Source organism: Zalophus californianus, chromosome 14, assembly GCF_009762305.2.
Source record: "Zalophus californianus isolate mZalCal1 chromosome 14, mZalCal1.pri.v2, whole genome shotgun sequence".
NCBI lineage: Eukaryota > Metazoa > Chordata > Mammalia > Carnivora > Otariidae > Zalophus > Zalophus californianus.
In genome coordinates this window covers 43,678,817-43,696,614 of record NC_045608.1, presented here as the reverse complement: position 1 = coordinate 43,696,614, position 17,798 = coordinate 43,678,817, and the positions used below count along the sequence as shown (strand labels likewise).

Below are 17,798 nucleotides of genomic sequence, written 5' to 3'. Positions count from 1 at the left end.
CAGCTGTGATTTGGTGGGTCATGGCAGTGAGTGACATGTAAAGAATACAGCAAACTCTGTCACCAAAGATTAGAAGACTGGCCAAAGGACAGTTCTCCGTAACTGGCCAAGAAGACTAAATCAAGACCCTTTGGTTATGCCCATTCTTTTTAAAAAGATTTTACTTATTTATCTGAGAGAGAGTGTGCACATGAGTGGGAGGGAGGGGCAGAAAGAGAGGAAGAAGCAGGATCCCCACGGAGCAGGGAGCCTGATGCGGGGCTCGATCCCAGGACCCCAAGATCATGACCTGAGCCGAAGGCAGTTGCTTAACCGACTGAGCCACCCAGGTGCCCTAAAGTTGGTTTGCTTAAGCCTGCTTTTCTCTGGACTTTTGCCCAACTGAGGATGCTATGTACTTATTTGAACAAGAATATCTAGGAGGGGAGGAAAAAGGATGAAGCAAAATCTTTTCAACATCTGCTTTGTGATTTATAAATATGACACCATGCCATTAAGGGATTCTTCCTAGGAAAATGGAACTATTATACAGAGAAACACTTCAAAAAGACTGGAAAGTCTACCTGTACTTGTAAAATTGTTGAGTATAACAAGCTAGAAAAGAGATACTTGGTCACACTGCCATTTAAGTTTCTAAAGCTCTTCCCAGACTCAGGGCCATACTTTAGTAATAGAATGAATCTGTTTTATCATCTGATTCTTTTCAGTCTATTTTCCATTCATGCTGATGGAATAATACATATAATATACTTACATCCAATATACTGGATGTATAATAAGCAATTATTAGTAACATGAATTCCTTCATTTCTCCTGCTTGGCTTCTCCCACTCTTCAGTGCTTTTGATTTTGTAACTGACTGGCCACATTCACTTTCCTTTCTTCTCAATTCAGTCATTTTTAGGTCTTGCAACTAATCTGTAGATCATCTAACACAGTGAAGGAGTTTTATTGTTTCATCCAGAGCACTTGTTCATAGTGTTTGGCATGGAAAGAGGAATCAGCCCTACTTTCAAGATGCATTTGTTGGGAAAGGAATCAGACAAGTGATACTTGGGCTGAATCTTAAAGAAGGCTCTTTCTAGGTATAAAAGATGAGGAAGGAGTCCAGGTAGCATATGGGGGTGAGAAAGAGCACGGGGGCAGAGTGAGTGCAGATGGCTTGAAAGGCTGTTTTGGTGCGTATGGAGGGAGGGTGGGGTTGCAGCTGGAGGGAAGGCTGGAGGTGTGGGTGGGACCCTGTGATCCTCTGGAAGATGTTAGGCTGGGGATGTGGGGTAGGATGGACTTAGATTTTGAATTAAGATCGAGGAACCTGATCAGATTTGCATTTTTGAAGGCAACTGTGACAGCAATGTGGGCAACAGCAAGTCTTCCAAGTAGCCCCTGTTCCCTCATTTCTAAAGTAGGGACAAGGGGCTCCTGAGTGGCTCAGTCAGTTAAACCTCGGACTCTTGATTGCAGTTCAGGTCATGATCTTAGGGTCGTGAGATCGAGCCCTCTGTCGGGCTCCGCGTTCAGCAGGGTGCCTGCTTGAGATTCTCTCTCTCCCTATCCACCTCACCCCACTTGTACGTACTCTCTCTCTCAAATAAATAAAATCTTTAAAAAAATAAAGAGGGACAATAGGTTTGCATGAAGATTAGAGGAGATAATGCATGTGAAAATGCCAGACATATTTAAACTATTATTATTCTTGTGGGACTTCGAGTCATGAATGAGTTAATATGCTTACTTTTTCTTTTCTTTTTTTAAAGTTTTTATTTATTGATTTGATGGAGAGAGACACAGCGAGAGAGGGAACACAAGCAGGGGGAGTGGGAGAGGGAGAAGCAGGCTTCCCGCCCAGCAGGGAGCCTGATGAGGGTCTCAATCCCAGGACCCTGGGATCATGACCTGAGCTGAAGGCAGGCGCTTAACAACTGAGCCACCCAGGCACCCCAATATGCTTACTTTTTCAAGAAGAGACCAGCTTTGTCATCTGAGGCAAAAAAGACATGCTTGGCATTGTTACCTGATTTATATAGCTTCCTACGTCCTTAAACATCTGGTTTTTAAAACGGGAGTGGCTATTACCATTTGTTGTCTGCTTTAGCTTAAATTTTAACTCCTACAAATTGGAAGGGTGGTGGGTGAGCTGATGAATATCGATGATAATAGAGGAGAAGAAAGGGTTTTTTCTTCCTGGTTGTGCATTCAACCTTTCAAGAGCCATTTAGGAAGAAAAACATTTCCTTCTTCTCCCAGCATGTAGCAAATCAGATGCCTGAAGACCTCATCAAAGTTCATTAAATCTCTCCTCCCAAAAGAGCATCAGTTGTGAGTAGGTGAACAGAAGGCTGGTGTATAAATAGCTAAATGTACAGAGAAGCACATGAGGCATCTTATGATGTGCGATATTCATCTGATTTTATTCAGGGTGTTATTAAGAAGGACCCTGGTTCCTAAAGAACATTTAGAACATTTTCAGAGCTCAGGTCTGAACCCTGTCTCACTCCTTGGTGATGGTGTGACCCAGGAAATGATGTCCCCTCTTTGAGACCCTCCCCTTTTCTGTCAGTGGGGAGGGCTGCTAGGAGGATGACATGAAATTGTCTGACTCAAGCACTCCGTGTGGTGCCCGACAATGACAGCACTGTAAGTTGAAGGCTAGGAGAGGAACAACCAGCTGTGGGAGCTAGCATAGTTCTTTCTCATGGGGTGTCAGACACTTAACTTTAAGTTGCCTCTAGGCATGAATCTTAATTGACACTTAAACAGGAAAAGGATAAAAAAGCAGATTGGGTTTAGTCTCTGAAAGGTCTTAAGGGATTGGGTTTCGTCTCTGAGAGGTCTTAAGGGACTGGGTCTCGTCTCTGAAAGGTCTTGAGCCTAAATAAGTACCGGAGTCCAGCCCTTGCCTTGTGTCACAGTGCCCAGATGCTGGTGGGTCCTGCCAACCTGACCAGGCCACATGGACAGGGCAGCAGGGCATAAAGGTGCTGAGCAGATGGCCGCTTTTGGCTGCAGGGATGGGAGATGGCATGAAATGGTGACCAGGGGTAAGACAACATAGTCCACACAGCTGCAGGTGTGAAAGTCAAACTCTGTCTTTATTCTTTTATCATTTTATTTGGGATAGGTAGCAGCACTGCCTGGGGAGTTCCCTGGAAGGGGAGGAGAGGGATTCTGTTGGATGGAAATCTTACCTTTGAGCATCAATTATATCTAATGCCTATTTTCAGCACATTTCATGTTAGACTTTTCAATGGCAAGTCAAGGAGTAAAAGGAGGATGGGCTCAGAGGAAAGGTTCTTTGCAATAGTTCAGTGCAGTGGCCAAAAGTTGACTCTTGCATTTCAACATGCATGTGCCTTGGAGTTATGCTTTTTGGAACGTGAATTAAGAAAACACAAAATTTCCAGGTAGCATATAGCTTTCCCCATCTTTCTTGCATCTCTGCCCTTGGTTGATAAGATGCCATACTTTCCTGACAGTCACTAGCAGCTCTGCTACGGGTCTGATACCACGCACATTCATACTGCTGCCACAAAACAAGGCTTTCTAGGTTCTCTGTCTTTTCCAACAGATACCTTTCCGCCACCCCTGCCTCCACCAAAATGAAGGAGAAGCACGTCCTGAGTTGACCACTTCCTCTGGGCCTGGCCAGGCATGCAGCAAGAATGTTGGCTGGTGATGGGCTCAGTACACAGCCCGCAGGACTGAGCAGTGTATATGCTCAGGCTTGACCTACCCTGGCAAAATCTGCAAGGATGTTTGTAGACATTTCAAGTGATTGACTCCTCTGAGGAAATGCTACATTAAAAAAATATATATATACACACATATATTTAATCATTTTTTAAAATCCACAACTGAAAAAAATTCTTTGCCATTGGGTAGAATTAAATCTGACAAGAAACCCTAGAGTTTTATTAGTACCATTATTGTTTTCTTTGGCTCCATGTATTATATTGGTAAAATGACAAAAAAAAAAAAAAAAGAAAAGGAAAAAATTGTAAAAAAGGCAAATATTTTGTACAAAAATACAAAGTTTTAAAAAGCTCTTTAAGTATATCTCATATTATTACTAAAAGTGGGCCTATATATCTGTACGTCTGCGTATTTTTCTTACATTTGGGATTTCAGAAATGTAAGGTACTGTTTACACAGTACAGTTTAAGTTCTTCTTAGAGCTCAACAACCAATGATAGCCTTTTTTCTGATTGGAGCAATCCATACTTTGGAAGATGTGATTTGCATAATTGTGCAGTTACTGGCTGAGGGAAATCTATGTGATTCAGTCCATTTCCATACTGAAAATCAATATATCATACTGGGGGAACATTTTAGTTCTGAAGTCCTTGAGTAAAGGAGGATGGTAAAAATAACCAGCTGTCAGTTTTTTCAGGAATTGGTTTTCAGTGCTTTTTTTCCAATCTGGAGAGAAGGTGATACAATCAGAAAGAAGTATCCTTTGTCTTTGAGAACCATCCAGAAATTTGCTCATGTTTATTACATCACAGTCCATTATAATGCAGATGATAGTACTAAAAGAGAGGAAAAATAATGGACGTTAGTTTTTCTTAAAGAATACCATTAATGTACAATTCAAAAAAAGGAACATAGATTTTTATAGGAAAGATTCCAAAATACATCATTCAATTATTTTTTCAAAGAAATGCCTATAAGGTCATATTCAGATTAACTAAAAGGTAAATTTCTTTTTGAAGGTGCCTATTCTGGGCTCAACTCAAATCCCAAATGGCCAAACAAGGCAAACAAATGACAAGTCTGGGTCACTTCTCACCCTCTACTGTAATTTCTTTCTTTTTTAAAAATTGAGGTATAACTGACATACATTATATTAGTTTCTGGTGTACAATATGATTTGATATTTGTATACATTGTGAAATGATCACCACAGTAACTTAGTTAACATCTGTCATCATACATAGTTAGAAAAATAATTTTTTTTCTTACGATAGCCTCTTAAAATTTTCATTTTAATTATAGTTAGTTAACATACAGTGTTATATTAGTTTCAGGTGTGCAGTAGAGTGATTCAGCAATTCCTGGTGCTCATCATGACAAGTGCACTCCTTAACCTCTATCTCCTGTTTCACCCATTCCCCCAACCTACCTCCTTTCTGGTAATCATCAGTTTGTTCTCTATATTTAAGAGTCCATTCCTTGGTTTGTCTTTCTTTCTAGTTGTTAATTTGTTTTGTTTCTTAAATTCCACATGAGTGTAATCATATGGTATTTGTCTTTCTCTGACTGATTTTGTCTTAGCATAATACTCTCTAGCTCCATCCATGATACTGCAAATGGCAAGATTTCATTCTTTTTATGGCTGAATAGTATTCCATTGTATACATATAACACATCTTTTTATCCATTCATCTGTCAGTGAAGGCTTGGGCTGCGTTTTCATTTTTTTGATGGTTTCCTTTGCTGTGTAGGAGCTTTTTTGTCTGATGTAGTCCCATTTGTTTATTTTTGCCTTTGTTGCCTTTGGTGTCAGATTTAAAAAATCATCATCAAGACTGATGCCAAGGAGCCTACTGCCTATGTTTTCTTCTAGGGATTTTATGGTTTCAGGTCTTAAATTAAGTCTTTAATCCACTTTGAGTTAATTTTTGTGTATGGTGTGCACTTCATTATTTTGCAAACGGCTCTAGTCTGCCTAACACTATTCATTGAAGATACTACCCTTGTGCTGTTATATATTCTTGGCTCCTTTGTCAGTTAATTGACCATATATGTATGGGCTTTTTCTATTCTGTTCCACTGACCTACATGTCTGTTTTAATGCCAATACCATACTGTTTTCATTACTATGCCTTTGTAATATAGTTTGAAATCACAGAGCAAAATGATTCTAGCTTTTTTATTTTCTCAAGATGGCTTTGGCTCTTTGGGGTCTTTTGTGGTTCCATACAAATTTTAGGATTGTTCTATTTCTGTGAAAAATCCCTATGGAGTTTTGATAGGGATAGGACTGAATTGCTTTGGCTAGTATGGACATTTTAGCAATAGCCTTCCAATCCATGAGCATGGAATATTTTTCCATTTATTTATGTCATCTTCAATTTCTTTCATCAATGTCTCGTAACTTTTCAGCGTACAGGTCTTTCACCTCCTTGGTTAATTTATTCCTAGGTATTCTCTTTGATGGCATTGTAAGTGGAGATGTTAATTTTTCTTAGCATTATTAGTGAATAGAAATGTAACAGATTTTGGTATACTGGTTTTGTATCCTGCAACTTTACTGAATTCATTTACTAGTTCTAACAGGTTTGTGTGTGTGTGTGGGTGGGTGGGTGTGTGGGTGCAGTCCTTAGGATTTTCTCTATATAAAATCATGTCATTTGCAAATAGTGACACTTTTACTTTTTCGTTTCTAATTTGGATGCCTTTATTCCCACCTCCCCCACCCCCCACCCCAAGGTCTCTGGCTAGGACTTCTAATAGCACATTGAACAAAAGTGGCAAGCATGGCCACATCCTTGTCTTGTTTCTGATCTTAGACAAAAAACTTTCAGCTTTTCACCACTGAGTATGATGTTAGCTATGGGCTTGTCAACATACAACTTTTATTATGTTGAGGCCTCTATATCCACTTTGTTGAGAGTTATTTTACTATAAATGGAGGTTGAATTTCATCAAATGCTTTTCTGCATCTATTGAGATATTATTTTTATCTTTCATTTTGTTTTCCCATGTATCCCATTGATTGATATGTGGATGTTGAACCATCCCTGCCTCCATGAAATAAATCCCACTTGCTTATGGTGTATAATCCTTTTAATATATTGTTGAATTCAGTTTGCTAATATTTTGTTGAGGATTTTTACATCTATGTTCATCAGGGATGTTGGCCTGTAACTTTCTTTCAGCATACCTGTCTGGTTTTGGTATCAAGATAATGCTGGCTTTGTAAAATGAGTTTAGAAGCATTTTCTCTTCTATTTTTTGGAAAAGTTTGGGAAGGTTAGTATTAATTTTTCTTTGCATGTTTGGTAGAATTCACCAGTGAAGCCTTCAGGTCCTGGACTTCTGTTTGTTGGGAGGTTTATGATTATTGATTCAATCTCCTTGCTGGTAATCTGTCTGTTTGCATATTCTATTTTGTTATTCAGTCTTGGTAGGTTTATGTTTCTAGGAATTTATCCATTTCTTCTAGCTTGTCAAATTTGCTGTCAATAATTGTTCATAGTAGTCTCCTATGATCTTTGTGTTTCTGTGGTATCAGTTACAATATCTCTACTTTCATTTCTGATTTTACTTAATTGGGTCTGCTCTCTTTTTTTCTTGGTGAGTCTAGCTATAGTTTTGTTGATTTTGTTGATCCTTTTAAAGAACAAGCTCTTATTTTCATTGAGCTTTAATATTGTGTTCTTAGTTGGCATTGCATTCCTTTCTGCTCTCCTTTTTGTTATTTCCTACCTTCTACTAACTTTGGACTTCATTTTCTAGTTCCTTGAGATGTAAACTTAGGTTATTTATCTGAGTTTTTCTTGTTTATGGAGGTGGGCGTTTATTGCGATGCACTTTCTCTTAGAACTGCTTTCGCTGCATCCTGTAAGTTTTGGTATGTTGTATTTCCATTTTCATTTGTCTCAAGGAATTTTTTGATCTCTCTTTTGATTTCTTCTTTGATCCATTGGTTGTTTAGTAGCATGTTGTTTAATCTTCACATACTGGTGAATTTTCCAGTTTTCTTCCTGTAATTGATTTCTAGTTTTATATCACTGTGGTCAGAAAAGATGTTTGATAGAATTTCATTCTCCTTAAATTTACTGAAACTTTGTCTTGTGGCCAAATATATGATCTATCCTGGAGAGTGCTTCATGTACAGTTGAGAAGAATATGTATTGTTGATTTTTGATGGAGTGTTTTGTATATATGTCTGTTAAGTCCACCTGGTCTAATAAATTGCTTAAGGCTGATGTTTCCTCATTGATTTTCTGTCTGGATGATCCAGCCATTGATGTAAATGGGGTATAAAGTCCCCTGCTACCGTACTGCTGTCTATTAGGTCTGTTACTATTTGTTTCATATATTTAGGTGCTCCGATATTGGGTTCATAAGTATTTACAAATGTTATATCCTCTCGTTGGACTGACCCCTTTATTATTATATAATGCCCTTCTTTGTCTCTTATATAGTCTTTGTTTAAAGTCTATTTTGTCTGATATAAATATAGCTATCCCATCTTTCTTTTGGTTTCTGTTTGCTTGGTGTATCTTTTTCCATTCCTTCACTTTCAGTCTGTGTGTATCTTTGTCTAAAGTGAGTCTCTTGTTGGCAGCATACACACGGGTCTTGTTTTCTTATCCATTCAGCTACTCACTCCACGTAGCTGGTTTTGATTGGGGAATTTAATTCATTTAAAGCAACTGTTAGTAGGTGTATCCTTACTGGCATTTAAAAAAATTGCTTTTTGGTTGTTTTATGGTTCCTCTCTATTCCCTTCTTCTTCTCGTGCTCTCTTCCTTTGTGATTTGATGACCTCCTTTAGTGGTATGCTTAGATCCCTTTTCTCTTTATCTTTTGTGTATTAACTACAGGTTTTGCTTTATTATTACCATGAAGTTTACATGTAACTACTTATAACTGTCTATTTTAACTTGATAACGGCTTAAGTTTGCATTCTAAAGCTCTACATTTTGACTCCCACTTCCTACATTTTATGTTTTTGATGTCACATTTCACCTTGTGTATCCCTAATTATTGTAGTTATAGTTATTTTTACTACTTTTGTCTTTTACCCTTCTACCAGCTTTATAAGTGATTAATCCACCACCTTTACTATTACCCTTACCAGTAAGATTTATACTTTTGTATGTTTTCTTCTTACTAATTAGCACCCCCCCCTCTTTTTTTTAGCTTAAAATAGTCCCTTTGACATTTCTTGTAAGGCTGGTTTAGTGGTGATGAACTCCTTTAGCTTTTGATTATCTGGGGAAATCTCTCCTTCAATTCTGAATGATGAGGCTTATGGGGTTTCCCTTGTAAATACCTGTTTTCTCTTGTTGCTTTTATTTTTTTTCACATTTTTACTTAAATTCTAGTTAGTTCACATATATGGTAAAATTGGTTTCAAGTGTAGAATTTAGTGATTCATCACTTATATATAACACCCAGTGCTCATCATGAGTGCTCTCCTTAATACCCATTACCCATTTGGCCCATAAATTCTCATTACTTTTTTTTTTTTAAGATTTTATTTATTTGAGAGAGAGAGAATGAGAGATAGAGAGCACGAGAGGGAAGAGGGTCAGAGGGAGAAGCAGACTCCCCGCTGAGCAGGGAGCCCGATGTGGGACTCGATCCAGGGACTCCAGGATCATGACCTGAGCCGAAGGCAGTTGCTTAACCAACTGAGCCACCCAGGCGCCCCTTCTCATTACTTTTTAATTGTTATGTGTCTTGTGTAGAATCCTTGGGTTCATCTTATTAGAGGCTCTTTATGCTTCTTGGACCTGGATGTCTGTTTTCTTCCTCAGATTAAGGAAGTTTTCAAGTAAGTGTTCTGCCCTTTTCTCTCTTCTTCTGGGATCCCTATAATGTGCGTGTTATTATGCTTGATGATGTCACAGAGCTCCCTTTAACCTACTCTTATTTTTGCTGTTCAGGTTGACCACTTTCCATTACCCTGTCTTCCAGATTGCTGTTCTGTTCTTCTACATCCTCTAATCTGCTATTGCTTCCCTCTAGTGTATTCTTTGTTACTGAATTCTTTTGGTCCAACTGGTTCTTTTTATATTTTCCATCTCTTTGTTGAAGTTCTAAGTTCATCCCCTCTTTTCTCAAGTGCAGAGAGTACCTTTATGACCATTACTTTGAATCCTTTATCAGTCATATTGCTTATGTCCATTCATTTAGCTCTTTTATTGTGACTTTATCTTGTTCTTTTATTTGGGACTTTTCCCTCTGGCTCCTCATTTTGTCAAACTGTGTTTGTTTCTATGTATTAGGTAGGTCAGCTGCATTTCCTGGTCTTATATAATAGTGGCCTTATATAGAAGAGGTCCTGTGGTGTGCTATTGTGCAATCCCGCCCCCCCCGACCCCCCCACACCCGGTCCCCAGAACCAGGTGCCCCAGGAGTGTCCCCTGTGTGGGCTGCATGTGCCCTCCTGTTGTAGCTGAGCTGAGTGCCTTCAGCACAGCCAGATACAATGACCCACTGTGCCTGCTGTGGGTGCACTGCGCAGGGTTTCCTCCCGGTGCTGTTGAGAGGCCTGTCAGCAGCTGCTATGAATTCACTAATGGGTGGGACCAGCAGTCAGGCTAGCTGCCTGCAATGAGCCTTTCTTCCACAACTGCAGGCCCACCGAAGGGCAGGCTTGTTCCCTGGGCAGCCAGCTAAGAATCCCAGCTGTAGGAACTGCAGGCACTGTGGTGTGTAGGGTTATGTCCTCACCTCCCCAGGGCAGGAGTCACTTTGGAGTAGTATTGTCCTGGCCAGGGCTGCCTGCCAGGTGTGGCAGGGTAGGAGCCACTCTGGAGGGATGCTTGCTGAGATGGGTGGGTGGGCTGGTTGTGGGGAAGGGGGTCTGCAGGAGAATGCCAAGGCAGAGCACGTAAGGTAGATGGAGAGTGTTAGCACTGGCTCCCACAAGCCTTGGCTAGCTAGGCTGGGAAAAAGAAGAGAGATGGTGCCCACCAGCACTGGTGTGGGGTGTAAAGTCTTCACTCCTCAGAGAGAAGCTCTGGGTTTTGAGTTCCTTCCTAATTGGGGGCTCACTGTGCCAGAGGGTGGGATTTACGGCAAGACTGTGTCCCAGCCTCTCCTACCCACTTTGATTTTTTTCCCCCTTGTTTGCCTAATTTGTTGGAGTTGCTTAGTCAGGTTTTAAAGGTTTTTTCAGAGCAGTTGTTCCATATGTAGCTGTAGACTTGGTGTGTCCGTGGGACAGGCCATTTTGAATTGGAAGCTGTAATTTCTTGTTTAGGTATTTGTAGTTGCCCCCTGCAACTGATCAGGCTGAGAGTTCCTTATGGGTCTCAAGACCCCTAGCACGTGGGACCAGTGCCTGGTATTCAGTAAATGTCTGTTGAATGGAGGTATGGATAATTTGTGCCCCAGCTACTAGCAACAATAGTTTGAACAAAATGTAGTTGAGGTTTTTTTGTTTGCCACCACCATTTTTATAAAGGTTTTATGAGATATAATTCACATATAAAATTCACCCACCTAAAGTATACAATTCAGTGGCTTTCAGTATATTCACAAATTTGTACAATTTAGAAGTATCTAATTTTAGAACATTTCATCACCTCCAGAAGAAAGCCATACTTATTAGGATTCACTCTGCATTTCCTCCTCCTCCCACCAGAAATATTTAAATCTAGTTCTGATGAAGAAAACAAAGATGCCCCATTCTGAAAAGGGTCATGTATTAAGTGAAGCTTTAGATTAAAATCTTTTGAAATAAAAAGTAGATACATCCCAAAGTCTCTTTGGCTTCTAAGCTTTTCAGGGGCATAGACTATCTCCCTCCATTATCTAGCATAGCACCTGGCCCATACTAGATGCTCAATAAATACATGTGGAATTGAATGGTTGGCCACCTAAATTGTCTGTGTATGGAACTCTATAAAAAAGACAACACTGGTACTGAATTTATTAACTGACAATATTACAAGATAATGACCTAGAACAGTTTAATATTTACTTCCTATATCTTAGGCACATTTATTAACTTATTTAAGCTCTCATGAGGATACTGTTACTATGTCCTATGAAGAGGATACTGTTACTATTTCCCTGAGGTTGCAACCTTCCCCCCTAATAAGTGGCAGAACCAAGACTAGAGCCCAATTGCCGAGCCTGCATTCAGAGCCCTTATGCTCCTCACATCTCACGCTTTAACAGGATATAAGCTCTGCAGCCCACCCTTAGATCTCCTCTCCTGCTTACCTGTCTCTCTGTCCTTTTCGCAAATGAAGTTATTGACGTCTTCACACTGGAAGTCATTCCACTGTCCAGCATAAATCAGCCCGGCACAGTCTTCTCCTGGCCCGTGGCCATGACCCCAGTTATCTGGCTGTCCAGCTTTCCAATTTCTTTTAATAAAACAGAAATTGAGTGTTATTTCCAAGTCCTGCAAAAGTTTTCTTTACCCAAGAGCAGCAGAGAAATGTAAAAAACAAAACTGCAGCATGTCATTTGGCCTGGAATGAAAATGCAGCTGTTCTTTCTCTGACTGACTTCTTATTCAGAATAAAAAGCAGCTGTTTTGCAGAGTACTGTGTAATGCAGCATCTCCCTGCAGGCTTGTTATCTTTGCCACAATGAAATCAACTCACTGAGCTGCTTCATCACAATGCTGAGGGAGTAAATCCTTTTGGCAACACAGTTAGATGAGTAACTTTCCAGTGTTTACTCGAATGCCGACTTCTGGGCATGTGTGTAAATGTTTGTGTGTGAATATATATGCACTCGGAGGACACGATACACACACATACATACACTCTCTCACTCTCATGAGAACCCAGAGGTATCCTTGCGCATTTTGATACCTTGCCTGTGACAAGTCACAGCGTCAGGCAGAGAAAGTGAGGGACTGCTGATACACGTTTTCGAGAATTTACAATCACCAGCCCTGGGTTATGGTAGTCTGGCTAAGTTGTAGACAGTTGATTGCTTTAGAGAGAAATAGTAATTTAATCTTACTGAAAATGACTCCTACATTTCCCTGCCTTTTTTGGGAGGGAAATTCTCAAAAACAAGTTTTCTTCAGGATGAATTCACTTGGGGCTTATTAACTTGGATGCCACAGCTCAAAACACCACTTTGCCAGTTTGCTATTCTTGATTCTATTTCTATGCAATAAATTAGATGTGCTTCTAGGACTCAGAACGTGAAAGCTGAATTTTCTCTAAGAAGCAGGTTTTTGCATAAAAGCTTGTGGTTACTGCCTGAAAAGACAAACTTGCCTCGTGTGGAGGGTCTGAAGAAACATGTGCAGCAGAAGGCTCTTCCCATAAATGATGACTCATTACCCCGTCAGCCATAGGGTGTCCCAGGATCACCAGAGGATACAGCCCCTATTGCCCTATATTTTTTGACAGGAGTATCAGTACGACTGAGGGCAGTGGGAAAGGACGGATGAAAGTCACAGTTAAAGGGTGAGGAGATGAGGTAGAATTGCCTCCCCCACTCTAAACATATACTGGGATTTTTAAAAAATGAAAAGTGACCTCACTTAAATAAATCTAGTGCCAAACAGATAGTTTAGATGACACCATCAACCGAAGAGGGTGAAAATGGGATGATACTTAGGAGGGAGCGTTAGAAATATTCATTCACACATTCACTCAACAGATATCCACAGAGCACCTACTACATGCCAGGGATGATGGCACATGATGGCAACACAGCAGTGTGGAGAGAAGACGGAATTCCAGCCCTCACGGAACTTGCATAACAGGCAAGAAACAAGTGCATTAAAAATCTCAGACTGCCACGGTGACGACAGAGAGAAATGAGGTTGGAGGGGAAAACAGTTTACTTTCACGGCTGCCCTTCTGTGTGTATTTCCATCCACCTTGTAGGACGCCTTCGGCAATGTCAGCAATGCCTGAGCAGTTGGATACTGCTGATGGACGTTTGGTTAATTTCTGCCAGCACTGCGATGGGGTTTGATTCCAATTTTGTTTACAGAATTTGAGATCTGTGATTCCTGAATGTATAATGATGGGACATTTGATAGTCTTTATCTCAGTTTACTGGGAAGTTGTATAAATAGGACTTTGGATAGAAGAGCTGCTTAGTATTTTTCCCTTGCATTTCCTTCCCTTTAAGCAGAGAAATGGAATTTAGAGAATAAACCAAAAGATAACTGACTGATAAGAAAGGAGATAACCTTTATCACCATTCTCCATTATTTTTCCAGGCCATTGGAAATCTTTGCATGTGGTGCTCAAGGTTTTCCTGCGGGACAAGAACTAGGATGCAGTCCTGTGGCTGCGAGTGAGTGACTGAGGGGACAGTACTGGCATGGGTGGGCAGAGGAGGAGCCTGAAGCCAGGCTGCAGGGGGCACTTCGTATTGCAGCCTAAGTACCCAGTCTCTTTGGAAAAGCCAAAATCACATGGAGTGATTTGGAGCAAATACCCTGAGTCTGCATGCTCGCAATACAACAGAAGAGAACATATCAGATAAACAGAGTGTATATATTTTAGAGAAGAATTTCAGCTTAAATCATGCCTTAACCTTCTTTACAAGTAGGTTCTAGAAAGAACATGGCTGAAGCCTGGGCCCCAAATCCCTGAATCCCACATTGTAATAGACATACCACAGAAGTGGTTGGGTAGCAACACACATATGTACTTGGGCAGCATACTCAATCAGTACAGCAGGGGCCTGGGAAGCAGTTGGACTCACTGCTCTAGTCAGCTGGAAACATACAAGCACATCAGCCAGTGGGTGTGAACCTCCCCACTGAGGATTTTGGTTTCTCCTAATGGCAGCAGAGCACAAACTCTCAATCTTGGGAATCGCCCCTTCCAACCTCACGACTTAGTACTTTCTCATCAACCCCAAGATTGAGGCTTCATGGCCAAACAACTTCTGCTGGTAAAAGCCTGGCCTCAAAACAGGAAAATCTTTGTCGTGAGAAGTGTTACTTTGCTGTAGAATTTTCTCCCGATACCAGGGTCTGTATAGATTTCTTGCTGGTGGCTGAAGCCAGCACCACTCTGCTAGAAACATGAAGCACAGACCAGAGTGAGTTTTTAGTAAATTAGATGACTCTGAAGGTTCCCTTCTGGTGGCCATCATTCTATGGCTCTCTAGTCTAAAAAACACAACATGTAATATTATACGGAGTGGTCTGCTTGGACAGAGAGGCAACCCAGTGCAGAGATGGGAGTGTTACTCATCACTTGACAGGATACTTCCACCAAATGATGTCCTGTGCAGGCGACCAAGAAGCGGACAAGAGGAACAGAGGAGCTTCAAGCATGTTTTGGGAAACCCTCGGGAAGATGATCACATTTCTGTTGATCTAAGCTGGGCAACTGCAGGCAGGGTGGGCAGGAAAGGCCTCAAAAGGCTCCCTTACAGTTGTGCTCTGAGCTGAGCCGGTGGGCAGAATCTACGTCCCACTTGGGACTGATTCCCCCCTCCTCCTGGGCAGCCTCCATGAACAATGACGACTCTGCCAAACATACTTGCATCTATTCCATCAGGAGCAGAAGGCTCAGCTGTGATATGCTCCTGGTTTCACCAATCCTCTCTGTCTGTTTTCTATGTCATTGCTTTCAGGTCATTATTATTTCCTTCCTTCTTCCCTTGTTTTGGGATTAATTTGCTCCTCTTCTACCCATACAAGGTGGAAGCTGAGATCGTGGATTTTCAATTTAAAAACCTCCCCCCCCCACCAAACATAAGCACTTTAAAGGAGTCTAAACACTGTTTTAGCTGCATCCCACAAATTTTGATATGTTGTATTTTCCTTTTCTTTGAAACATTTGCAGATTTCCTTTCTGATTTCTTCTTTGATCCATGGGTTATTTAGATGTGTATCCATTAATTTCCACATATTTGGCAATTTTGCAGATATCTTTTTGTTATTGATTTCTAGGTCAAACAACTATATATGCTATACTCTATATAATTTCAGTTCTTTTTAAATTCATTGAGACTTGTTTGATGGCCCAGCATATAGTTTATCTTGGTGAATGTACTGAATGTATTTGAAAAGAGTGTACTCATAGCAGTTGAGTGAAACAGTCCATAAACATCAATTAAGCCAAGTGAGTTGATAGTGTTTACCATATCCCTGATTTTGCTACTTGTTTTGTCAACTACTGTGAGGAGAATGTTGAGCTCTCCCTGAAGCCCTGCCTCTCTGCCGTGTCCACATTTAGGGTTGGTATGTCTGTCTTCTTGATTGTGACATGGTCTTGGAAATCAGATCTTTTTTTTTTTTTTTTTTACACATGAGTAGGAGAGCAACATGTCTCACGCATATTGCTGCCCCTACACTCTAGAAAAGATCCTCCAGGCCAGCACAGAGGCTGGCTCACAGTGGGCCCTCCAGGATAATTCAGTGAATGTGGACACAGGACTGTGGGTTACTGGATCCCAATCTCTAGTCCGGGGTCTGATGCTGGCCAGGAAAGAAGTTTTCACAGATCTGTGGTGAAATGAGAAAAAATAAAGACAACTGTGTGTGTGTGCGAGTGTGCGCGAGGGTGGGTGTGTTAGAGGAAAGGGGTAAAAGGACAGCTGGGAGACTTTACTGATGCTTCTACAGCCTGGACCAGGCACAGGGAGGTGCCAGAAGCACCGAGGAGGAGGGTGAAGGTGAGTCTGGGCAGACGGAGAAGTCTTTGGGGAGACATACTGGTGAGAGACCCCCTAAGAGCCTGAAGCCCAGACCCCATCCCCAGGCCATGGTGGAGAATGTTCTTCTTCTTTACAACCCTGGTGTGGGATCTGAGTGAGATACTGTGTGTGGCATCTCATTCAGGACATGGTAAAATACCTCAATGCCAGGGAGTAGGATTCTGCAGTGACTGACTGGTGGGAAGACAGTTACGATTATGACAAGATAATGATACTAATACTGGTACGAGTGGGTGACCTTTCTTGAGCACTTCCCATGGGCCACACACTGTCCTAAACGCCTTATATACATAATCCCATTCTGTTTTCACCACACTGACATAGACCCTTCTGTAAGACTTGTTTCTAGACGAGGACATGAGATTTCGCATGCTTGAGTAGCTGGCAGCTACGAAGGCCACGTCCAAGCCTGGAACCCAGACCTCACTGCACTGGCTCCTTTTCTAGTTTGAGCAGTGTTTATTATTCTGTGTCAAGTTAAATTAGCCTTTCGCCATTGAGGCCTCATAATACGTCTGACTAATTTATTCTTGCTTTTAAAACTTGATCCTGGGGACTTGTCAAGTGTACGTGTTCCTTTGGGTGGGAAACGAGAGGCACAGTGGTGCTGTGGTTAGGGTGCAGAAGCTGAGGGTCTTGTGGGGCTCCAGGGTGGCCATCGCTGGGGATGGAGTTCCCAGGAAGGGGTCTGGTGAGCTCATCCTTCTCCTGTCCCAGGTACTGACACGGGAGCTCTCCTCCCAAGTCACCCAGCTCTTGCTAGAGCCCAGGGAAGAGGAGAAAAGTGCCGCCTTGGGGCAGCTGGTGAAGACTGTAGCGTTCCAGCTCAGTCCCTCCTATATGGGTCAGTCCAGTTTTTTCTTGGAGGAAGGCTTCTAGCTGAATTTCTTAGTGAGTCTACGCTAGAACTTTTTTGCACTTAGGGCTGTGAGGAAAGTGGAGGCTCGCCTACCCTCAACTGCCTTAAAAAAAAAAAAGAAAGATCCTGGCAATCTTGTCTAAGACAAGCTTTATCTTTGTCCTTTAATAACTTCTGCCTTCCATCGCTACTGCCGACCCTCCCAACTGTTTTGAATCTCCTGAGGTATATCTCTGCCATGCTGGGTGATCTCCTTTGGGCTGTCAGCCAACCCCCCGAGTGCCAGAGTGTAGTATAGCTTCCTTTCCCCAAGGACAGGTGCAGAGGGAGTAGACAGGACATCTGTTGGCCCAGCAGGCAGATGGCCATTGGTCCTGGGGGCACGGTGAGGCTCACCTTCGGAGCAGACCTAAAACCTGCCAATGTTCCATCTTGATGTTTGGTCATTGTTTTGTAAAGAAATGGCCTTATTTTGGTTTCTGCCTATACCCTCTAATCTTGCTTGTCGCGTGGAAGATCTGTCTACCTGTGCCCAGGCACACGCACACAGGAACATTTTTTTTTTTTAAGATTTATTTATTTTTTACAG

The 17,798-nt window shown here is 41.5% G+C and overlaps 1 protein-coding gene across 2 annotated transcripts in view; it reads right to left on the bottom strand.

Moving 5' to 3' along the window:
* Window positions 1-4,415: 4,415 nt before the first annotated feature.
* COLEC12 (collectin subfamily member 12) overlaps window positions 4,416-17,798 on the bottom strand; it is a 187,238-nt gene continuing 173,855 nt past the window's right edge. For both annotated transcript variants that reach the window (XM_027577325.1, XM_027577327.1), the window contains 2 exons: window positions 11,914-12,059; window positions 4,416-4,529 (listed from right to left, as the gene is read on the bottom strand). In XM_027577325.1, coding sequence (XP_027433126.1) covers window positions 4,510-4,529; window positions 11,914-12,059 — 166 coding nt within the window. In that variant the 3' untranslated portion in view covers window positions 4,416-4,509. The remainder of the gene's footprint in view (window positions 4,530-11,913; window positions 12,060-17,798) is intronic.